This window comes from Phascolarctos cinereus, unplaced genomic scaffold (genome assembly GCF_003287225.1).
Source record: "Phascolarctos cinereus isolate Bilbo 61053 unplaced genomic scaffold, phaCin_HiC Scaffold_4;HRSCAF=312, whole genome shotgun sequence".
Classification (NCBI taxonomy): domain Eukaryota; kingdom Metazoa; phylum Chordata; class Mammalia; order Diprotodontia; family Phascolarctidae; genus Phascolarctos; species Phascolarctos cinereus.
This window is the reverse complement of record NW_027555847.1, coordinates 683,924,121-683,948,514: the sequence shown is the minus strand read 5'-3', so window position 1 is coordinate 683,948,514 and position 24,394 is coordinate 683,924,121. Positions and strand designations below refer to the sequence as shown.

Sequence of the window (24,394 nt, the reverse complement as noted above, 5' to 3'; positions counted from 1 at the left end):
CACACACACACACACACAACACACACACACACACACTCTCACTCACATGTGCTCACACAGAAACCTCAACTTAGGCTGAAAAATAGAAATTAGAAAGCCACCTGCACACACCCGGTACTTAGAGCCCCACGGACACACAACAGGGACAGTGGAGGGCTTCATGGACAAATGAGAGACAGGAACACCCGCGTTCAGCTCTCACTTTTGACATAGAAGGACTGGGGGGCCCTGAAAAAGTTCCTCAACCTCTCATTGCTTCCCCCTTCACCATCACCCTTCCCCCCAACTCTCTAAGACTATGTAAGTGAAGATGGTGCCAACCTTCGGAGGTTAATGATTGTAAGTGGCAGAACCCTCAGTGAGCTGCATTGGTGGAAGGCATTTCCTCCTGATATAGACAAAATAACAGACACCCACATGTGTGCATCCATGTGCAAGCATATAGAGTAACAATTGCTAGTATTTATAGAGTACTCTAAGGTTTACAAAGAGTTTTCCATATATTATCTTATTGCATCCTCATCACAACCTCTGAGGTAAGGTTGCTATTATTATCCCCGTTTCACAGATGAGGAAACTGAGACCACCAAGTGTCTAGGGCAGGATTTGAACTCAAGTCTTTCTAACTCCAAATCCAGTGCCCTACCCGAAATGCCTTATGTACACTCGCAAGCCTGCACCCCAAAACAAATACAACTCAGAGTGGTTTGTGGGGGATTGTTTCTTTTTTGGGTGTGTGCTTTGATATCTAAGTGCCTCATGGGGGAGCCCTGAGGGAGACCTATAGGGCAGGAGACCTGATAGCCCCTGGACTGCTGCAGAGTAGCCATTGCAGAGAAGTGACTCACTTTCTTCCCATCAGAATGAGAAGGGTGGCGGAGATCAGGGAAGAGGGTCAAAGGCAGGGATCCTTAGGAGGCAGGATGATGTAAACCAGAGCTAGTCCAATTCATGCAGTGGGAAGAGAACAATGGATTTGTAATCAAGGACCAGCTGTGCTATTTCCTACCCATGGGACCCTTGGCAAATCCCTTCTGGTCTCTGCGGCCTCAGTTTCCCTCTCTGCAAAACAGACAGGATGACTGTTCTTGTCCTGCCTCCCTCATTATGAGGATGAGTTGAGAATGCTTATATGATTTAGAAGCATAATTCTGTTTTATTTGAGACTGAGTCTCCCTATCTCGTCCAAGCTGGAATTGCAGCTGCTGCTCCTGGCCTGATCTTGGTACTGATTGGCATGGAGGCCTTCAACTCCTCTGGGCTGGTTCTCCCCTCCTTAGGCAGCTTGGTAAGCCCTCTGCTCCCAGGTGCTTCATCCTCTCATTAGCTTTAGCCTTATTTTTTTTTAAATATTTTTATTTATTTCATTAAATATTTCCCAAACATATGTAAAAAATTTCTAATATTCACTTAAAAAAACTTTGAGTTTCAAATTCTCTCTCTCCCTCCCCTCCCCCTTCCTTGAGAAGGCAAGTAATTTGATTTTGAGTATACACACGAAGTCATGCAAAACACATTTCCATATTTGCCAAGTTGCAAAAGAAAACAGACAGAAAAAAATTTTAAGAAAACAACAAAGAAAGTAAAAAGAAAGTCTCCTTCAAGCTGCATTTGGAGTTCCTCAGTCCTCTCTGGAGGTAGAGAGCATTGCCTTTTTTTTAAAATTAATTTATTTTGATTTATCAACAATCACTTCCATAAGCTTTTGAGTTTTAAATTTTTCTCACTCTCCCTCCCCCCCTCTCCCCAAGACAGCATGCAATCTGATATAGGCTCTACATATACATTCCTATTAAACATATTTTCAACATTAGTGATGCTGTAAGGAAGAATTAGAGCCAATATAAGGAACCACGAGAAAGAGGAAACAAAACAAAACAGAAGAAAAAAAAAGAGTAACAGTATGCTTCAATCTGCATTCAAACTCCATAGTTCTTTCTCTGGATGTGGATAGCATTTTCCGTCATGAAACTTTTGGAGATGTGTTACAAAGTTAGTCATTGTACAATGTGGCTGTTGCTGTGTACAACATTCTCCTGGTTCTGCTCACTTCCCTTAGCATTGGTCCATACAAGTCTTTCCAGGTTTTTCTGAAGTCTGCCTGCTCATCATTTCTTATAGCACAATAGTATTCCATTACATTCATATACCACAACTTGTTCAGCCATTCCCCAATTGATGGGCATCTCCTCAATTTCCAATTCTTGGCCACCACAAAAAGAGCTGATATATTTTTGTACATATGGGTCCTTTTCCCATTTTTATGATCTCTGTGGGATACAGCCCTAGAAGTGCTATTGCCCAGGTCAAAGGGTATGCATATTTTTATAGCCCTTTGGGCATAGTTCCAAATTCTTCTCCAAAATGGCTGGATCATTTCACAACTCCACCAACAATGCATCAGTGTTCCAATTTTCCCACATCTTCTCCAACATTTATCATTTTCCTGTTTTGTCACGTTAGCCATTCTGATAGGTGTGATGTGGTACCTCAGAGTTGTTTTGATTTGCATTTCTCTAATCAATAGTAATTTAGAGCATTTTTTCACATGACTATAAATGGCTTTAATTTCTTCATCTGAGAACTGCCTGTTCATATCCTTTGACCATTTATCAATTGGGAAAGGCTTGTATTCTTATAAATTTGACTTAGTTCTCTATATAGTTTAGAAATGAGGCCCTTATCAGATACATTGGTTATAAAAATTCTTTCCCAATTTTCTGCTTCCTTCTAATCTTAGTTGCATTGGCTTTGTTGTGCAAAAACTTTTCAATTTAATGTAATCAAAATTATCCATTTTGCTTTTCATAATGTTCTCTATCTCCTGTTTGGTCATGAATTCTTCTGTTCTCCATAATCTGATAGGTAAACTATTCCTTGCCTCCCAGTTTGCTTACAGTATCAGCCTTTATATCTAAATCATGAACCCATTTTGACTTTTTTTGGTATATGGTGAGATTTGTCTATGCCTAGTTTCTGCCATACTCTTTTCCAGTTTTCCCAGCAGTTTTTTCAAAGAGTGGTTCTTATCCCAGAAGCAGGGGTCTTTGGGTTTATCAAATAGTAGATTATTATAGTCATTGACTACTATGTCTTGCATAACTCTATTCCACTGATTCACCACTCTATTTCTTAGCCAGTACCAAGAGTTTTGATGATTGCTGCCTTATAATACAATTTAAGATCTGGAATTGCTAGGCCACCTTCCCCTGCATTTCTTTTCATTAGTTCCTTGATATTCTGGACCTTTTGTTTTCCAAATGAATTTTGTTATTATTTTTTCTAGAACTATAAAATAATTTTTGGTAGTTTGATTGCTATGGCACTGAATAAGAAATTAGCTTAGGTAGAATTGTCATTTTTATTATATTAGCTCAGCCTACCCATGAGCAACTGATGTTTTTCCAATTATTTAGATCTGACTTTATTTGTGTGAAAAGTGTTTTGTAATTGTGTTCATAGAGTTCCTGGGTTTTTTCAGTAGAGACTCCTAAATATTTTATAATGTCTACAGTAACTTTAAATGGAATTTCTCTTTTTATCTCTTGCTGTTGGGCTTTGTTGGTAATATATAGAAATGACAATATTTATGTGGGTTCATTTTATAGCCTGCAACTTTGCTAAAGTTGTTTATTATTTCAAGTAGTTTTTTACTTGATTCTTAGGATTCTCTAAGTATATCATCATGTCATCTGCAAAGAGTGATAGCTTTGTTTCTTCTTGCCTATTCTAATACCTTCAATTTCTTTTTCTTTTCTTATTGCTAAAGCTAATATTTCCAGTACCATATTGAACAGTGGTGATAATGGACATCCTTGTTTCACCCCCGATCTTATTGGAAATGCTTCTAGCTTGTCCCCATTACATATAATGCTTGCTGAAGGTTTTAGTAGATGCTATTTATTATTTTAAGGAAGACTCCATTTATTACCTATGCTTTCTAGTGTTTTTAATAGGAATGTGTTGTATTTTGTCAAAAGCTTTTTCTGCATCTATTGAGATGATCATGTGGTTTCTGTTGGTTTTGTGTTGATATGCTCAATTATGCTGATAGTTTTCCTAATATTGAACCACCCTGCATTCCTGGTATAAATCCTACCTGGTGTGTATTCTTGTGATAAGTTGCTAATCTATTGCTAATTTTTTTAAAATTTTGCATCTTATTCATTAGGAAATTGGTCTATAATTTTCTTTCTCTGTTTTGACTCTTCCTGGTTTAGGTATCAGCACCATATTTGTATCATAAAAAGAATTTGGTAAGACTCCTTTCTTCCTATTTTCCCAAATAGTCTATATAGTATTGGAATTAATTGTTCTTTAAATGTTTGATAGAATTCACTTGTAAATCCATCTGGCCCTGGAGATTTTTTCCTAGGGAGTTCATCAATGGCTTGTTCAATTTCTTTTTCTGAGATGGGTTATTTAAGTATTTTACTTCCTCTTCTGTTAATCTGGGCAATTTATATTTTTGTAAATATGTATCCATTTCACTAAGATTGTCAAATTTATTGGCATATAGTTGGGCAAAATATTCCTAATTATTGTTTTAATTTCCTCTTCCTTGGTGGTGGATTCACCCTTTTCATTTTGATACTAGTAATTTGGTTTTCTTCTTTCTTTTTTAATTAAATTAACCAAAGGTTTATCTATTTTATTGTTTTTTCATAAAACCAGCTCTTAGTTTTATTTATTAGTTCAATAGTTTTCTTAATTTCAATTTTATTAATCTTTTTGGTTTTCAATATTTCTAATTTGGTGTTTAATTGAGGATTTTTAATTTGTTCTTTTTCTAGTTTTTTTTTTAGTTGTATGCCCAATTCATTGATCTCCTTTTTTCTATTTTATTTATGTAAGCATTTAGAGATATAAAACTTCCCCTAAGAACTGCTTTCACTGCATCCTGTAAGTTTTGTATGTTATCTCATTATTATAATTCTCTTGAATGAAGTTATTGTTTCTATGATTTGTTGTTTGACCCATTCATTCTTTAGGATTAGATTATTTAGTTTCCAATTATTTTTAGTCTATCTTTCCATGGCCCTTTATTACATATAATTTTTATTGCATCATGATCTGAAAAGGATGCATTTAATATTTCTGCCTTTCTGCATTGGATTGTGAGGTTTTTATGCCCTAGTACATGGTCAATTTTTTGTATGTGCCATGTACCACCGAGAAAAAAGTATATTCCTTTCTATCCTTATTCAGTTTTTTCCAGAGGTCTACCATATCTAACTTTTCTAAAATTCTATTCACCTCCTTAATTTCTTTCTTGTTTATTTTGTGCTTAGATTTATCTAGTTCAGAGAGGGGGAGGTTGAGGTCCCCCACTAGTATAGTTTTGCTGTCTATTTCTTCCTGTAACTCCTCTAAGAATTTGGATGCTATACCATTTGGTGCATATACATTTAGTAATGATATTACTTCATTGTCTGTGGTGCCTTTTAGCAGGATGTAGTTTCCTTCCTTATCTCTTTTGATAGATTATTTTTGCTTTTGCTTTGTCTGAGATCAGGATTGCTACCCCTGCTTTTTTTTTTTACTTCAGCTAAAGCATAATATATTCTTCTCCAGCCTTTTACCTTTACCCTGTGTGTGTCCCTCTGTTTCAAATGTGTTTCCTGTAAATAACATATTGTGGGATTATGGTTCTTAATCCATTCTGCTATCCACTTCCATTTAATGGGAGAGTTCTTCCCATTCACATTCACAGTTCCAAGTACTATCTGTGTCTTTTTCTCCATCCTTTCCCCCACCCCCATTTATGTTTTTCTCTTTCCTTTCCTTTTGACCACCGCCTCCCTCAGTCCTACCTACCTCAGTCCCCCCTCCCTCCTGTTAGCCCCCTTCCTTTTCTTCCCCTTTACCCTTACTACTTCTTCCTTCCCTTCTATTCCCCCTTTCTTTTCTCTCCCCTTTTCCCTCCTACTGCCTATAGGGCAAGTTAGATTTCTATACCTAACTGATTATGTTATTCCCTCCTTGAGCCAAATCTGATGAGAGTAAGGTTCAAACAATGAAAAGCATTGCCTTTAGAATGGCCTTGATCATTGTCCTGCTCAAGTTTTAGCCTTATTATCTCATTAGCAACAGCCTTCCTGTGGAATCCGCAAGCTTGAGGCCAAACTCAAGGATGCTTCAGGAGACATTCACAACTCAGGAGGAACCTGGGTCTGTCCGATGTGGAAGAGGAGGGTGAGGGGAAGAGGAGAGGTCTCAGACTGTTTTGGAGCCCAGTGGGGGCTTTGGGTACACTTGGTGGTCAGGCCAATTTAGATCAGCTAAGCCCTGGACAAAATACAGTATCAAACAAGAGAGTACCTATAAAGTGCTTGGCACATAGTAGGTGCTTAATAAATGCTTGTTCTCTTCCCTCTTTAGAACTATTTTAGGACTTCTCCTGAGTCCCATCCAGGCCAAAGCACTTCAGGGTAGATCCTGGGGACAGCAAACATCATAGTAATAGTAACAATAATTGATATAATAAAAAGTAAAACAACATACTAATGAAATATACAAAATATAAACTGAATAAAATGAATGAAATATATGAAATATGTAGAAAATGAATAACAATAACAGTAATAATATTAGTAAATAATAATGGCACTTTAAGGTTTGCAAAGCACTTTATACATATGATCTCATTTGATTTTCACAACCACCTTTTGAAGCAGGTGCTATTATTATTACCCCCATTTTACAAATGAGGAAACTGAGGTGGAGAGAAGCCTGTAGATTTAGAGCTGCAAATGAATCTTAACGGTTATCAACTCTAATTCTGTCATTTTACAGAAGATGAAATTGAAACTTGGTGAGGTTAAAGTGAGTTTCCCAGGATCACCCAGACAATGGGTGGTAGGATTTGAATCCAGATCTTTCAGACTCCAGGGCCCATACTTTACTCATACCACCTCATAGAATATCAGATCAGGAGAGGTAGGGCTGCCCAATGAATAGAGTGCTGGATTCAGAACCATATAGTCCTGGGTTCAAATCCCACTATGCTGCCTTGTGATTCTGCATAAGTCACAATAAAGACCCTGAGCCTTAGTTTTCCCATCTATAAAATGGGGCTGATTACTAATAATACCTGATTTACCCATTTTACAGGGTTATTGTGAGTCTCAAATGAGATGATTTATTAAAGTGCTTCTCCAAACTTTAAAATTTGTGGGAGACAGCTTTACTGGGGTCAGTAAACTTGTTATAATAATAGTAATACTAATATGATAGGATAGTAATGACTAATAATAAATAATAATAGTGATAATAATACAAAAGCACTTCATATGTATAATCTCACTTTGTCATCACAACAACCCCAGGGAGTAGGTGTTATTATCATTCTCATTTTTACAGCTGAGGTAGACAGGGGTTAAATGATTTGCAGAGTCACACAACTAGTAAAGTGCCTCAGGCAGAATTTGAACTCAGGTCTTCTTGACTCCAAGTCCAGGATTTCCCATGGTCATTCTGAAACATGTCTCTGTCTCTATTTCGTATGAACATGTGCACCAGCACCCTGCTTAGAGGAAAACTGAGAACTGTCTCTAAGTTCATTGGCTGACTAGACCTCAGGCAGTTGTGTGATTGCAGGAGCTGACTTTCCTTCAGAAAAGTCCTTTAAAAGTGAATTGACAGACCATCTCGGCCCTTTTTGGACTCCTGTTTCCCCTTCTCTGTTCAAGAGATAGCAGCGTGGGCTGAAAGGGGTTGGCCTTGGTGCATAGGCTCATGGGAGTTCCCTGTGCTTTTTGCTCACTTGGAATCGGAGGAGGATTCCCAAGAATGTACTTTCACAGCCTAAGAGATAGCAGGAACCATGGTAATGAGAGTCCCTGCAGAGGCACATGGCAGACACAGACACGTGCTTGGCCCCTTGGCCTGAGTGAGGAACTCATGGACAACGTTCCTTAATCTCACTCTCCTGTGTTGAAGGGTGAGTGGGTGAATTTAGCTCTCCTAGGCAGTCTGATCCTAGCTGGAGATGGGAGGTCAGGGTTCTTGGGCAGCACCAGCCTTGGAGGGATTGGCAACATCACCTGTGACATAAGTTCAGGTGGTCCCAAGTTTGAGAATTTGGAGTCTTGGCTCTAGGGAGAAAAGGGATTCCCTAATGTGTATGCTTCTTAGAGAAAGAAGGGGGTTTTCCCCATACTCCTTCCCCTTTCTCCAGCCTCGCTGGAGGAGCAGTGAAGGGAGAGGTGACTGGGGAACCATGAACTGGATCTTGCTACCCCCTCTAATGATAACAATAATAATCACACACATTTATATAGTGCTTTAAGGCTTGCTATTGCAATGAATGATTCAGACAGTGTAGGTCAGATGAGAAGAGGTGATGCTTGTTCAGAAGCCTTCAGATACAATTGCTTGGAGGGAGGGGGTTTGCAAATTCTTTGAGTGCTTTGAACATTCTATATCTGTATCACTTCAGCCCTGGAACTCACACCTTGAAAACACCTTCTGCCCGGGGGCCCCTCTAGCTCTTTGGAAAGTGGAAGGCTCCTCCCAGAACTTCCAACCAAGGAGGGCACCCAGGCCAGCCATTGCTTCCTCTCCCACTGGCTGCTCTCCTCGAGGCTCCCGTCATGTAGTTCCCTCCACACCACCTTCTCCTCCCTTTTCAGCTTCCTTCTGTGTGTTGTCTTCTCCTTTAGGAATGTAAGCTCCTTGAGGACAACGACTGTCTTTCCTTTTGCTTGCATTGTACATAGTAAGTTCTTTTTGGAGGGGCGGAGGGGTTTTGCTTTTTGGTGTTTTGGCAGAGATACTGGAATGGTTTTCCATTTCCTCCTCCAGCTCATTTTACAGATGAAGAACTGAGGCAAGCAGGATTAAGTGACTTGCCCAAGGTCACACAGCTAATAAGTGTCTGAGGCTAGATTTGAACTCAGGAAGATAAATCTTGATCCCAAGCCTAGTGCTCTATCCACCTAGTTGCCCCCACAGTAAGCTCTTAATAAATATTTGTTAACTTATTGTTTTTGAGCTCCTATGAATCCTTTTTTCTGTGCAGTGAAATACTGTCCCATACCCAACAACCACACTGTTACTCTGAGTGCTTGTACAGGAGCTGGTGGTTCAATTCTAGGTGGGGGCATAAAAAGCCAGGGAGAAAACTCCCCTCTTGGGTAAACCTTCAAGATTGGACCCAGTCCATGGGAGCCCAGAGTCTTAGACGGGCCCTGGGCCACCGGCTACATTCCTATTACCTTAGAAACTAACACCTCCAAACCTCACTTGTATGTTTCACACATGATGAGAGGAGACCCAGAGAAAGGGCTCACTCACTAAGTTCAAGTGATGAGGTACTCTCCGTCTCCCTAGTTATCCGATTCCATTTCTGGGCAGCCCCAATCATCAGGAGGTTTGCCTCAATGACCAAGTTGTCTCACCTGCACTAGAACACCTCCAGGGATGAGGGGCTCACAACCTCTGGGCAGTCCCTCTAATTAGAAACGTTTGCCCACCTAGCACCAGTTTCTGGTCTCAAACCTCAGAAGTGGACCGAGGGCTTGTTTCCAGGTGCTCTTCACCGTTCCTTGACAAAAACAGATCTCAGAGCTGAACACAGGGACCACTGCCTATCAAAACGGAAGGACCAGTGAGCCAAGCACCACAGAGCAGAGTCAGCACACCAAAGTGATTCTCTGATAATTTATTCAGAATTTTAATATAAACAGTTAATTGTTCAATGGTTTACACACAGCAAGATTTTTTTTTTTAATATTCAAAGGCATCTCTGTACATGTCACTGCTTGGCTCTTTGTATGAAAACGTTGAAAAAAGTAATCGAGCTTTTTTTGTTTTTCTGAATTTTTTTGAAATTTTTTTTTTTACTTTTTTAAACCATGGCACATTTGATCCTTTTATATATTATTGTCAAGCTGGAGGCATCTGCAAGAGGAGCTGGCACCATTCTGGGACCTGAGGAACAGCCCCTCTCAGGGGGTCCCTCCCCAAGGTAACTGGGATCCTGGCTCACCTCTTATGGCCCCAAGCCAAACCCCACCAAGTTCTCTTTCCAGATCGGGCCCTTTCACAAGCAGTGCTCTAATTCTTTAGCCATACCACCATCTCCTCTTCCTTCTTCTCCCTGAACTCACAGACCCTGGGTAATTTGGGGGAAAGTGGATGGTACCACTGGGAAGTATTTCCCACACAAAACCAACACGTTCTCAGCCTGTGTAATGCAGAGCTTTATGAAGGATGGAAGCAGAGACACCCATTGGCAAAGAGGCCTGGGAGACTCCTAGAAAGGCCCAAGACATTTAGGGAGAGACAGATGCTAGGTAGCCTGCAACAGCCATGGCTGTGAATGAGACACACGACGGTAGGAGTGACCCGTGGGATCCATCTGCTAATGCAGGGAGGCTCAGTGACAGATTCCCACGGTACATCCTAACTAGACGGGAAAGCTGAGCTGACTATCCTGCTAAGGCCCAAATGAGTCTGTTTTGTAAGCAGCATGGAATCCCCATAGCTGACTGAAAAAAAATAAATAAATGAAAGCCTGAGTAAGGCAGACATCAGAGCTTGCCTGGGGGCGACCAGGAAAGCAGAAGCCGCCTCTTCTCCTTCCTTCACAGCTACTCTGTCCAGTGGGCCTCCCTCTGCAGCCAGCACTGGCTCCCCTCCCACTGGTACAAAGGAGAATTCAGGACAAAGCAAAATGCTGGCTGTTGAGCAACTCAAAATGCAAAAACCGATTTTCACCTTGAAGCCATCCCAGAAAAGGCTTTTTCTTTGAGCCTTTATATAAGAGTTTTAATTATACAGATAGAATCAAACACTGGAAAAATTACAAAGGACTCAGAGTCCAAGCCACCAGAGTTAGGGAGAGCCAAGCAAAAGAGACCAGTTCTAATTGAAATATATAGAAAGTTGTAATGAATCTTATCATCCCCAAAGGCATCACGCGTCTTTCTCCAGCTGGTCTAACACCTGCATTTCAAAGCATCTGGAATTAAGGACCTGGCTGAGGTTTAGCTTGGCCAGGTTTGTTACGAGGTGACTGGGGCCAGGGCCACGAAAGAGCACCAGAGCCCCTGCGAAACCCACATGAGGGAAATCCAAACCACATCCAAGCATACTGATGGCACAGAACTCATTTAGGAAGGATGACCGAGTCTCCATAATCAGTTAGGCGCAGTGGTCTTTTAAGGGGCCTTTCTCCTATCCTGGGGGAATCTGGTTAACTTCTGCCCCTTGTTCCAGAAACTAAATAAGCCAGCTGGCCTTCGGAGCTCAGGAATCCCTGCAAATCTGCTTCTTCCCCCGCACGGCTCTAGGCCAAAGCTTTCCACAGCAGAGCTTAGCTGAACACAGCCAAGTTAGCTGAGGGGAGAGCACAGCGGGATGCTGTGCTCCAAGGATGACTGAGGTGTACAACTGTTTAAGGCTGAAGTCACACTCACTCTCAGCTAGGCACTAAGCATTAAAGGAAAGAATACAGCCGAAACACAAAGACCCGTCCCTACCTTCCCCCTCCTGATCTCTCTCAGCCCGCTTCTTTCCCCTGCCTTAGACTATCACATCAGAGGCCCATCCAGGCCTATGACTTCCTCAGAACACAGCTTAGATCCTCTTTCTTGTTTGAACCTTCAGATCCAAGCAAACAGGAGAATGCACTCAGTCTTTCCACAGATGAATGGATTTTTTCTAGGATTCTCCCTGCTCAAAGCCAAGTAAAGGACAAAGCAAAGCCGATCGACCGCCTCTTCCCCACACCCATACCCCACATGCCAAACTTGTGGTTGTCTCGGTCACAGCTGGTCATCTAAAGCATAGATTTAACCTTAGCATCACCTGACACTAGCCACTCAGCCCTGTCACCCCAATTACCCAAGGACCAAGGGTCACTCTCAACATGATACAAACATTGGCTTCCGCAAGACACTGCCTCTTTTCGCTCCATTAGTAAGCTTCTCTTTACAGATCTGCACTAATCAAGCCTTGCTACATATATCCACATATGCATGGGCATATGTGCACAATTCAAGAGAAGAGGAGATTGAAGCAATTCTGTTGTGCACAGTAAAATACTAGAGAAGGAAAAAAAAACCCAAGCTGTTATTGATTTTGGCACTTAACAATGCCTGTGGAGTATATAGACCCTTATATTAGTATTCAACTTCCCTCAGCCCTCACAGGCTGAACCCAGAACGTGGTCACCCTGCTCCAATGAACCATCTGAGTTCTATGAATTAGAAAGGGCCAGCAGAGGTCAGTTTAAGGTCGGTTATCCTCCAATCCAGGTTGAGCCAGTTTTCCTTTTTGTTTCTTTGAATACATGCTGCATTGTAAAAATGATCATTTTTAATTGCATTTTTTTCCATCCAAAGAATAAGATGGAAAAAAAAATTATGTTGTACATTTGAGTAGAGGTCCAGCACCAAGTGCACTCAGGGGTCCAGATGGGGAAAGTGCACATGGTTTTTTAACATTGGCAATAGCTCAACCTTTGTAATTCTGCCCCCCCCCTCCCCTTGAAGACTTCCCCCAAAACGACCAAACCACACGACAGATTTGTACTCACGAGGCTCTAACAGGTCGCTAAGACCACAAAGTTCTGACGGAAGAATTGGATCCATTCCTGAGGGTAGGAACCAGGAGAGACAGGACACTTCATTTCAGATGGCAGTCTCCTGCTGAGTCTCCTCCCTGGGAGAAACAGCATGGACTAGAGCCAGATGGCAAGATCAAAAATTATGCCGATTCTGAAATGGTATTCTGTTGAATCATCGGGTTGGGGGAAAAGATGGGGGTGTTGTGGGGAATGATAAACATGAGGGTCCCTATTCTACTCACTAGATCACAGGAGAAGGACTACACCCTTCTACCTGAGCCCACCCACACTGACCCCCCCCCCGGTCCCCAGCATTGCCATCCACTGACACCAATCACTCTGGTTCAGACTGGGCCCAGACAAAGCTGCTTCCAGTCCAAATCCATCTCTCATTGAAGACATCCTCACAAGACTGAGGTAGACTGTGACAGAAGAGGAAAAAAATCATCACACTGCATCCTCCTGCAAATTTTTCATCAATAAAAATTGACACACTTTTGATTTCTTAAGAAAACAAATTTTTACAGTGATTTATATTATATTAAAATAAATAAATTTTATTTTCCTAATAAGAAAACCTTTTCTGAATTAGAAAAAACATGAGAACACATCTCTCTTCTTTCCTGATAATGTAGTGTTGAGCTGCTCACTACTATCTACAGGCGACTAGGGAAAATACAAAGCCCTACCTCGATCTCCTGGTGACCTCTGAGTACACACCCCCTTTCATCTGCACCTTCGTCCAATCAGACCCATGACACTCTTTTAAGGGCTATCAATTCTATGCTATCTGTGCAAGGGGAAATCCCCCGCGTCTTAGCCACAGGCTTGGCCCAGATTTCTTTTTCACTTGTATCCCTGACCAAAAAGTTATGAGGCTGGAAGGAGGATCATGATTACTTTTCAATCCTGTTCTCAATCACAATTTTGAGAAGGCAGAAGCAGCGCCCGGAAGCCTGCGGTCACAAGGCCACGGAATACCTGAGAACAAGTGGGCAAGCAAGGGGGCATGGGAAAAGGGAAGCCGGGGCCACCACAACCTCAGGGGTGATCAATGGGAGCAATCGGACAATGGATCTGCTCCGTCTGAGCCGCCACATTGACCCAATGAGGAACAGTTTGGTTGAAGGGCCATGGATAAGTCATACTACATGGACGTTAAAGCCTGCATTTCACACCTCAGCCTCCATCTACCAGCCTCTACCTTTGCCAAGCTCCAGATCAAGACGGCGCTGCCCTGGCCATGCCAGGGACTCAGTTACCATCTGGGAGAGGCTTGGGAGCTGTTAATTCCCCACCCACCTGCACCAAAGAGAAGACACAGACGTGAGATCAGAGATGAGGACAGTGAGGACAGGATGGTTCTGTCATGACTGACATCTATTTTCAGATGTTCCCTCTTCAGACATCTGTTAATATGTGTCTATGCTGTTTTTTTCAAAGTATTTGGGCTGGGGGGTGGGGTGGGAGGGTGGGGGTAGGTTTCTCCTGCATTTAAATACTTTTCCTAGAGAGAGGAAGCTGTACAGGCATAGGGATGAAAGGTACTTTGAGAGAGGATGGGAAGGAGGAGGAAAAGGACAGAAGATGAGATGGGTCCAGGAAGAATGGGGGTGGGGGGAGAGAGAGAGAGAAGAATGAAGAAGAGCAGCAAAAGACAAGAAGAAAAAAGAAGAGAGGAAAGGTTGGGAGAAAGGGGACGATAAGAGGAAAAGAGGTGGAACAGGAGAAGGGAGGAAGAAGAGGAGCAGAGGAGGAAGATGATGGAGGAGTGAGAGAAGAGACAGAGAAGGAGGAAGTGGGCATCTGTGTCTATCACACCTACCCCCGCTGAGGCCTCAGCTCACAGCTTTTGGTACACACACACACACACACACACACACACACACACACACACACACACACACACACACACACACAAAATAAATCAGGAACCTATTTCTAAAGCCTCGTCAAGTACAAACTCAACTTGTCTCTTGGCTCCCCAGCTTGTGATCAGCTAAAATCAGTTTATTCTCAGATCAATGGGCCACTTTCAGACCCAAGAAACCACACCTGCAGAACACAGACCAAAAAAGCCCAAACCTAAGAATCAAAAACAGCCAATAACTTATATGAAGTTAATGTTTAAAACTTGAAAAAAATTAAATATGTTTAAACCCAACAAAGGTGTGCTCCAGGTTGCCATGGCGGGGGAGAGAGGAGGACAGAGCTGGAGACCTCCATCCAATTGACTTTTTTTTCCCCTGGTTTTCTTTTTGGTCTTGAAAGGATCCCCAGCTTCAAGCTGAACCCCACTTTTCTCCCTCCCCAGCCCCAACGAGACCCTGGCTCCCAGAAGATGCAATCACCAAACATAAATGAGCAAGTGATAGAGGGAAGGGACAAGCATGAGGGTCTCATAACAAAAACCATTAGTTTGGGGGTACTGTCACCCCAGCAAAGTGGAGGAGGTGAGGCTCATGCCCCCAGGGAGTCCAAAGCCCCTGTGAGAATGATACAAGAGTCTTCCATCGATGTGTGTACACTGAAGGAGACACACGCCTGAGGTACAGACACACAATACAGACACACACGTGTGCACACTCGCACTGGCGCACACACACAAGCGCACACACTCAAGGGTTTCAGACCCATGAAAAAGTGTGAGAGCAGCAGCTATTGGTCAATCTGAGGAACTAATATAACTGATTTGTGGTTTTTTTTTTCTTAAAAAATATTCTTCAGTCTTAAACAAAAGAAACGTTTTCTGGGGAGTATCCTGAAAAGCCTGGAATTCTGCTGGAAAAGGATTTGTGTATGGGCTTGTTTGTGGCTTGGCTGGGTCCCCCGCCCCACTTTTGGAAGTTTTGCTTTTTGTTTCTCCCACAAACAAGTGCTTTGCTTGGAGAAACCTGGACCCTGGCAAAATGTCCTGTGCTCACAAACACAGCCGGCCAAACTTCTCTCGGAGCTTGGGAGTGGTGGTGACCCGAAGGCCAGCAGCCCCAGGAGGCTTTCTCCCAGGACACGGGTTTCACAGTGAGGTCCACAGACAGCCAGGCACGGCCTCGGTGGCGGCCAATGACAGAAATGAAACTCGGCACCCGAGTCATGGCGCCGACTGGACAGAAATGAGAAGGGGGTGGAAGGTGAAGGAGGGGGCAGGGTCTGAGGCGTGTGTCAGTCACACGGCCGCAGCAATCAGAGGAATCCTGAGATTTCCCGGAGTGGGGCGGGCCGTCCATCCGGTGAGAACATCAGAACCCCAGGGAGAGGCTTAAACGCTCGTCCCCAGTAGGGAGATGTTAGGAAGGGTTCGACCTTGGCAAGGAGAGGATGCGCCCGTTCTTCTTGCCCCCATTCATGTGGGTATAAGGAATCCGCTCCTCATAGTTCCCCTTAAGGCCCAGGGATGGCCCATTGTCCCTCCCCAGGACCTCATCCCTCTGTGAGTAAGAAGACGGGTCCAGGGGGATGCTTTCCATATTTTCAAAGTCCATCTCAAACTCCTCGCTCTCGGGGGGCTTGTTTTCCTCGCTGTAAAAAAAGGAGACCTCCCGGAAGCTGGGGTGGAGGTCATCTTTCAGCATCTCGATGATCTCGATGAAGGTGGGACGCATCTTGGGATTATACTGCCAGCACATCTGCATCAGGCTGTTCCTGGAAAAGGAGAGAGAGAGAGAGAGAGAATCCTTTCAGGCTGAGTTACCATGGTGCGGTAGGAGTCAGAGGCCCTGAGTTCAAATCCTACCTCATTCTCTTAATTAATGCTTTGACCGTGGCTAAGTTAGTTTACCTCTCACGGACTTAGCTGCCTCATCAGGAAGATGGAGAGTGGGAAGATATTAGATGAAGCAGCCTTAGAGATTTCTCTCCAGTGCCAAACCTATACCCCTAGGATGACGTCCTTTCTGTGTATACACAGACCCCAGGACTCTAGGGGCATGAGGCCGCCAAGGTGGCTCCCTTCTGCTGCTGCTAGGATTCCATGGGAATCACTGGACTCTGCAATGTGTGAATGGGCAGCCCACAGGGCAGGACTCTCCAGCCAGATTCAGGGTAGGAGAGGGCACATAAGGCACGAAAGGCTAAAGTACTTTGACACTGGCAAAGAAAACTGTAAGATTTGAAAACAACAGAAATAATGGCTGTTACTTTGGTTTTCTGGGGGCATCAAGTCAAGAGTCACAAAATGGCAGGAGGGTATAACTAGAGAGCCCTGAAAACACATAGTGTGAGAGTAAGGAGGGCCCTTAGAATACAGGATGTTAGAGCTGGGAGGGCCTTTAGAACAGAAAATGTCAGAGCTGGGAGGTCCCTTAGAACAGAGAATGTCAGAGCTGGGGGGGGGGCTCAGAACATAGAACATCAGAGCTGGGAGGTCCCTTAGAACAGAGAATGTCAGAGCTCGGGAGGGGGGAGGGCAGCCCTTAAGACATAGAACATCAGAGCTGAGAGAGCCCTTAGAACACAGGATGTTAGACATGGGAGGGCCTTTAGAACAGAGAATGTCAGAGCTGGGAGGTCCCTTAGAACAGAGAATGTCAGAGCTGGGGGGGGGGCCTCAGAACATAGAACATCAGAGCTGGGAGGGCCCTTAGAACAGAGAATGTCAGAGTTGGGAGGGCCTTTAGGACACAGGATGTCAGAGCTGGGAGGGCCCTCAGGACATGGATAAGCCAATACAATCATCTCATTTTACAAAGGAAGAAACTGAGGCCCAGAGAAGGGAAGAAACATGGAAGCAGGGAAAGCTAGATTTGAAATCCAGGCTCTGATGCTCACCAGCCACATAACCATGGACATATTGGAAGGTATGGCTATATTGTGGAAAGAGAACTGGATCTGGAAACTGAAGCCTTGGAATTGAATCCTGGCTTACTATACTTACTACCTACATAACCTAGGTCAAATGACTTGCCCAGATTGGGCTTTCTTTTTCCTCTTCTGTGAAGTGACAGGGCAGCTAAATTCCCCTTCCAACTCTCAATCTTTCATTCCATCTCAGCCTCTCCTGCCAAATAGGAATAATGAATGAATCCACCACCTAGCTGTATGATTCTGGCCAAGTCACCAAAATGCTGAGTCTCAATTTCTACATCTGTAAAGTAGGGATAATCATGCTTGTGTTAGAGCAAAGGGAGCAGAACTAGGAGAACAATATGGAGAGACTTGAGAACATTGATACAGAAGGCCAAAGAAGAACATCATGCCATCCTCCTCCAGAGATGATGGACTCAAGGTACAGAATGACATGTATATTGGGACACAGCCACGTGAGGTAACCGTTGCTAGCACCATTTTACAGATGAGGAAACTGAGGCAAACAGAGGTTAAGGGACTTGCCCAGAGTCACACATCTAATGGGAAGGAGAGATAATAATCTGTAAAGATACCTGTAAAAATAATCTGTAAAATAAAAAAAAACTGTTTAAAAAAACTAAAAATAAGCTTATTCAAAAATTATTTGCATTACCTAACTCCTAGGGTGTTGCAAGAGCCAAATGAGATAATGTATATAAAACTCAACTGATATGTTATTTATTATTATTATTATTATTATTATTATTATTACCACCTACCTCACAAGTTTGCTGTAGGGAAAATACTTTTAAGAGCTACAGAAATGGGAACTATTATTGCAAAAAATAAGAAAGGTTAGTATAATTCAAACATACTCATTTCTTTTGTCAGGGCCCATTTCAATCTCTGCCTTTTCAAAATACTTACACTCTCTCTGGACAATTATCGGGTTGGTCCAGGTACCCTCCATCCATCACAAATTTCAGGACCTGCTCATTAGACAGGCCTTGGTAAGGCTGCTCGGCCAGGCTGCTGATCTCCCACAGCACCACGCCAAAAGACCTGTGAGTAAAAGCATGAAGGAAGGCAGTGGTCAGAAGGAGCGCCCAGCGCTCGGGCCTTCCTGCGGGCAGCCCCAAAGCTCTGAACCCCACCCTCTTCCCAACTCACCCCTGAAGTCCACAAGGTACTGGGGGACCCTCGGATTGGGCAACAGACCCTTCTCACTTACCATACATCTGAATAGGTAGTAAAGACACCATCTTTTAAAGATTCTGGCGCCATCCACCTCACTGGGAGCAAGCCCTTGCCCCCTTTTCGATAATAATCTGTCTCATAGATGTCTCTGGTCATCCCAAAGTCTGGTAACAAACAATTTAAAGGCTGTTAGAGAGAGAGAACTCACAGACAATTCCCTCCCCTTGTCCCATTTCCCCAACTCACAGACTTCCACCAATCTCTCCTCTCTCAACCCCACGGTCTACACAAAACCTTGAGAGTGACTAATGTGGGGATCTAGGAATCAAGCCTAGACATACACTTAGGCATTTTAATTACCTGATCATGTTACTCCACTGCTGGAAAAATTTTCAGCAACTCCCTATTGCCTCCTGAGTAAAGTTCAAATTCTTCTGCCTGGCATTCATGGCTTTCCACAATCCAGCCCCATACTAAGCTTTTTAGCCTTATCTCCTATGACTTTCCCCAGAACATGCCATGAACTTTCCCACCTTTCCTTCTGCTGTTCCCTCCTCCTGGAACGTCCTCCCTCTCTCTTCACTCTCTATTTCCTCTCCATCCTTTAAAGGTCAGCTTGTGCTGCCTCCCTCAGGAAGTCTTGCCCGCCTCACCTGTTCAATAACTACCATCCCACCCCGACCCCCCTGGGACCCTGCCTAATGTTTACATCACATACTATTGTCCATTATTGGTAGCTGCATTTGTGTCTCATACCCCCCTATGAGACTAGGTGCTTTATGAGGGCAGGGGTCCCAGCTCCAGACTTGGGAGCTGCCCTGCTCACGAGAGAGCAGTTTTCAATTAAATTTCCAGGGGGAGCATTTACCTCTCAGAAACAGGCAAACCTAAATCAAGACTTGATTTACTGTTTTGCTTACTGTCTACCAGGGCTAGGGAACCTGCATCCTCGAGGCCACATGGGGCCCTCTAGGTCCTCAAGTGCACCCTCTAACTGAATCTATTTCGTCAAAGGGCCGTACTTGAGGACCTTGAGGCCGAAGGTTTCCCAGCCCTGGCTCTAGACTTCAGCGCAGATTAAACCTCAAAGTGTGCTAAGCAGATTTTGCTGTTAGTAGGGTCCCCACCCACCCACCCACTCTAGGGACTTAGTTGTTAAACATTTACTAGCTCACCCTTCCCTGGAAAGGATCTTAGAACCCATCTGGTTGCACAATCTCAGAACCATAGGTTCACAGATTCAGAGCTTCATTTTATTTCTGACACCCTGGATTTCACCACCATATTTCAGCTGCCTTCTCATCTTGAAACAACCCTTCATTCTCCATCTGGCTCTTCTGACTTCATGGCCTTGGATGGGTACCTGGCTACCCTCCCCACCTCCACCGGCTGGATATCCCCCTTGCTTTTCAGCTCCTTTTTGTGTATGGTCTTCTCCCTCCGCCAGCTCTGACACATGAAGCTTCTTGAGGGTAGGGATTGTCTCTTTTCTCTCATTCTTATCCCTAGTTCTTGGCACACTGCTTGGCACATAGTAAGTGCTTAATAAATGCTTTTTGCTTGTGCACCTGCAAGGAAACTTACAAGTCATTTAGTCTAGCCTCATTTTGCAGCTAAAAAAACTGAGACCCAGAGAGGCTCATTGACTTGCCCTGGGGTCACACTGGGAATAAGCAGCAGAATTAGACTATATTCTCTAAATTCTCTAAAATTTTCCTCTCTCTCAGCATTGGAACACAGTAAGTAGGTCCTTAATGACTGTCTGCTGTATCACATGGAGCCAAGTAAATGCAGTCCCATCTCAAATCTGGTCTCAGATGAGATTTTTTTTTTTTCCCTCCCTGAGCCCCAGCAACCTACCTCCTATCTTTACAGTAAAGTCTTCGGCAACCATACAGTTTCGGGCGGCGAGGTCTCTGTGAACAAATTTCTTAGCATTCAAATAGGCCATGCCATCCGCAATCTCCACGGCCATCTGTATAATCTCCCGGAGGGTGGGGGGAGGGCGACCAGGGTTGTTCTAAAGGGAGAACAGGTAGGTGAGTGGAGTAAAAACTCAGCAGAAATGGGTCAAGAAAAGGTTTTGCTTCATAGGCTGTTTTTTTGGACCAACCGACCTCTGCATCTGGCCGTAGGGAGCGGAGATAACTCTTCAGATCCCCGTGTACCATCAGCTCCATGACCACCAGGGTGGGCTGCCCTTTGGAGACCACCCCCAAGAGGCGGACCTGTGAGGTGAAGACAGCCGGGGGCTTAGGCAAGTGTTCCTGGGCAGGGCTTGGGGGATGGGGCAGGGTGGGCAAGGGAGAAAGACAAGTCACAAAACCCAGAAAGGCTCTCAAAAGGGAGAGATGCATTGGCTGAAATGAACTCTCTAGTCTGTGCCAACTCCATTTTCCTTAGAATTCAGATCTATGATGATCATTGTATTACCTTAGGTGACTTCCTTTTTTCTTCTGCCCTCTCCCCTGTTCCCTAAGACCATGAGTTACCACCCCAGGATGGGGCCCAGAGAAGTGCTTTCTCTGCCTTCCATGGGCTGAGCTCCCTACATAAAGTCAGCGCCTGGATCTGGTCCTCTTCAGCCTCCCCTGGACTGGAAGCTCTCTGAAGGGAGGGCCTGGGTCTGCTCCTCCTCTGTCCCCTACCCTTTACATCTAAGGTGGGCTGGGCACAAATTATCTATTGAGTGATTTTCTCCCCACCATGTACGACCCTGGATGGGTAGCACACTCTCAACATGGGTCTTAAAGCTATCATCGGCAAACACACGTGGATGCCACTCACCACATGATGGCAGCTGAAGCCCTTCATGACAGAGGCCTCATTCAGGAACTCAATACGTTCCCGGAGGCTGGCAGACTCATTCACCGTCTTCACGGCCACGCGGGTCTCGGCCTCCCCCTTGACGATGTCCTTGGCATTGCCCTCATAGACCATGCCAAAAGAGCCTTGGCCAAGCTCACGGAGGAGGCTGATTTTCTCTCGAGCCACTTCCCACTCGTCTGGTACATAAACTGCAACAATCCACAAAAGACCCCTGGCGTTTGTGGGACATCCGTGGCCTCCTTTACAGAGCGCTCAACAGTCACCATCACCTGGGAAGCGTACCACCACCCTCTGAGGTTGGGACATTTTATAGAGGGAAAAAAGCTAAAGCCCAGACTTGCCCAAGGTCACACACCTAGTCAAGGTAGGAGTAGAACCCAGGTCAAAATCACAGACTTAAAGCACAAAGAGATCTAGAGGCCATCCACACCAATGCCCTCATTTTACGGAGGCCCAGAGTGATGCCCACATTTATACAGCTACTAAGAGGCAAAGTCATGAGTGGAATCGAGGGATTCCTGGTGCACTGTCCTCAAGCCTGCCTCTCATGATTACATCTGCTCAGTCAGCAGTGGCATCTGAACCCACACCCCTGGGGAGCGTGAAGTCTAAACGGGTGCACCCTTCTCTCCTGCTCCTGCTCCGCCCAGGGATAAGCTGGCATGGATGGGAGTTAGCGAGCACAGGTGCTTTACAGAAGCAGCCAGGTGGGAAGGCGACAGGCCCACACACTTCACGTTTCCCTTCTCATCATCACTCATGGGTGGGTCATCACTCATGACAGACATTTTCTATTCCCATTCTAAATTTAGGATCCAATGATATTGGAGGGCAACCTCTAGGCTTCTCGTGCATGCCCTTGGGCACAGAGAGGGTGGGATCTCTGGAGCGTAACTCAGGGGCAGGAACCCAGAACTCCAGGCATAAGGAAGGAAGGGTTGGAAAGCTAAAAGTTGGCCAACTCTGTCACCCCTCAGTGGCCAGAGGAGGGGAACCAAAATCTGACAACTCTTCTAAAAACAACAGCCCACGTGTCCCTCCGGGGTGAGGCGCTTACCATCACTGGCACTGAGGTATTCTGGATTGGAAGAGGCGAACAGTGGGCCTGTTGGTCCTTCCGTTTGCCTGGAACAACAGGGAAGGAAAAGCCCAAATGGCTATAGGTTCTATGTGGAACTTAGAGGTTGTTAGGTTCTTTGGGGAATCCTGAAAGTCATATATTCCTTGAGAAACCCTGGGGTTCATGAGACTCCTCCTGGGAGTCATGGGGTCATGAGATTCTTGGTGGAACTCAGCAGTTGGTGAGATTTTTGTTGAAAATCCCTTGTGAATTCATTCATGTGGATAAATTACTCCAAATTCACTAAGTTTTGAAGGAACCCTGTGGATCACTCAGTTCTTTGGAGAGGGGAAGGGTCCAGAATCCTATAAATGACTCAGTTCTTCAGGGAATGCTACAGACCACTGGATTCTCAATGAGAGCTCAGCATTCACCAGGTAGGTGGATCCCAGAGGGTGAATATTTTTCAATGGAATTCTGGAATCTCCAGGTTCCTTAAAGACACATTCATTTTATGGAGGGCACAGGGATAGGAACCGAAATCACAGATGAGGAAAATCCTTCTACCAAAGCAGGTCAGAACCTTCTCTGTAACTTAGACTTTTAAGAGAGTTGCCGAGGGCACTGAAAATTGAAATGACTTGCCCAGAGTCATGAAGCTAGCAGGGGATAGAAGTGGGATTTAAACCTAGATCTGCCTGCTTTCCAGGACAGCTCTCAATCATACTGACTCATCGGATGCCCTAACCAAACCATAAATTATCTTTCCTTTCTCTGACCACCCAAAGTATGGCAGGAGTACAAAGGGCTATTCATTCTCTTCTATTCTCTAGTATTGTCCTTGTAAAATATGGCCTATTGGTATATGTATTATAGCCTCCTTGTAACCTCCAAGGGGACAGAGGGACTATCTGTCCTGAACCAATCCCCCAAACTCTACATACAGAAGGCATTTAATAAATGCTTGCTGAGCTAATGCATGGCTGAAGGCCCTTGGGCCTCCCAGTGGAAAGGCACTGGTCAGCAGCTGGAACAAGAGGCCCAAGAGGCAGGTTTTGGGCTTTGGGTGGTAGCTGGTAACAGCTTGACCCCTTAGAAAGTGAACTGCTCATTACTTGGGTTTTCTTGTCTGTGTTAGTGTCTCTGTGTGTATGTGTGTATGTGTGTGTATGGGGGGGGGGGTGAATATTGTCTGTGTTTCCAAAACATTATCTATCCTTTTCTTCCTAGACTACTTGCCTCTTTTTTTAAAATTAAAAATTTTAATGTTATTATCTCGTTCACACTCACCTCTTCTTCACAAAGACATAAACAGCTGCAACCGTGCTGATCAAGAAAATGATAATGATGACTGGGCCGATGACAATTTTTACAATATTCGATGGAACATCTACTAAAACAAACCAAAAAAAAAAACCAAACAAAAAAGGTAATGTTCATACAAAGTCAATTTAGAGTCATAAAGACCCAGGTTCAAAACCTGTCCCTGACATTTAACAGCTGTGTGACCTTTTAACAAGAAAGTCCATCTCTTTCGCACCCAAGAGGAGTTCCCTCCTCTTGAAGGTGAGAGGCTTGGCCTATCTGCTCTCTAAAGTCCCTTCCACCTTGGACCCTAGGAGCCCGAGTCCCAACACTGTTCACGCAAGCATCATTGGTCATGGATCCAAACATACCTGCTACCCACCTGAAATTCTACCTTCTGTAAGACGTCTTTCTTGACCCCCCTTAATGCTACGGCCTTTTCTCTGAGATTATCTCCAATTTATTCTGTATATAGCTCATTTGTACATAGTTCTGTACATGTTTTCTCCATCACTGGAATGTAAACTCCTTGAGGACACGACTTGTTTTTGCCTTTCTCTGTGTCTCCAGCACTTAGCACTGTGGGTGGCCCATAGTAGGTGCTTTTAGCTTGCTGACTAACAGACCAAAACTGCCCTAAATCT

General features: G+C 44.3%; 1 protein-coding gene across 4 annotated transcripts in view; it reads right to left on the bottom strand.

The window, feature by feature from the left end:
• Positions 1-9,649: 9,649 nt before the first annotated feature.
• INSR (insulin receptor) overlaps positions 9,650-24,394 on the bottom strand; it is a 157,292-nt gene continuing 142,547 nt past the window's right edge. For 2 of the 4 annotated variants that reach the window (XM_020979849.2, XM_020979851.2), the window contains 8 exons: positions 23,736-23,838; positions 22,443-22,510; positions 21,344-21,573; positions 20,674-20,784; positions 20,417-20,576; positions 18,591-18,720; positions 18,287-18,421; positions 9,650-16,216 (listed from right to left, as the gene is read on the bottom strand). In XM_020979849.2, coding sequence (XP_020835508.1) covers positions 15,862-16,216; positions 18,287-18,421; positions 18,591-18,720; positions 20,417-20,576; positions 20,674-20,784; positions 21,344-21,573; positions 22,443-22,510; positions 23,736-23,838 — 1,292 coding nt within the window. In that variant the 3' untranslated portion in view covers positions 9,650-15,861. The remainder of the gene's footprint in view (positions 16,217-18,286; positions 18,422-18,590; positions 18,721-20,416; positions 20,577-20,673; positions 20,785-21,343; positions 21,574-22,442; positions 22,511-23,735; positions 23,839-24,394) is intronic. The other 2 variants (XM_020979850.2, XM_020979852.2) reach the window with 1 other exon arrangement.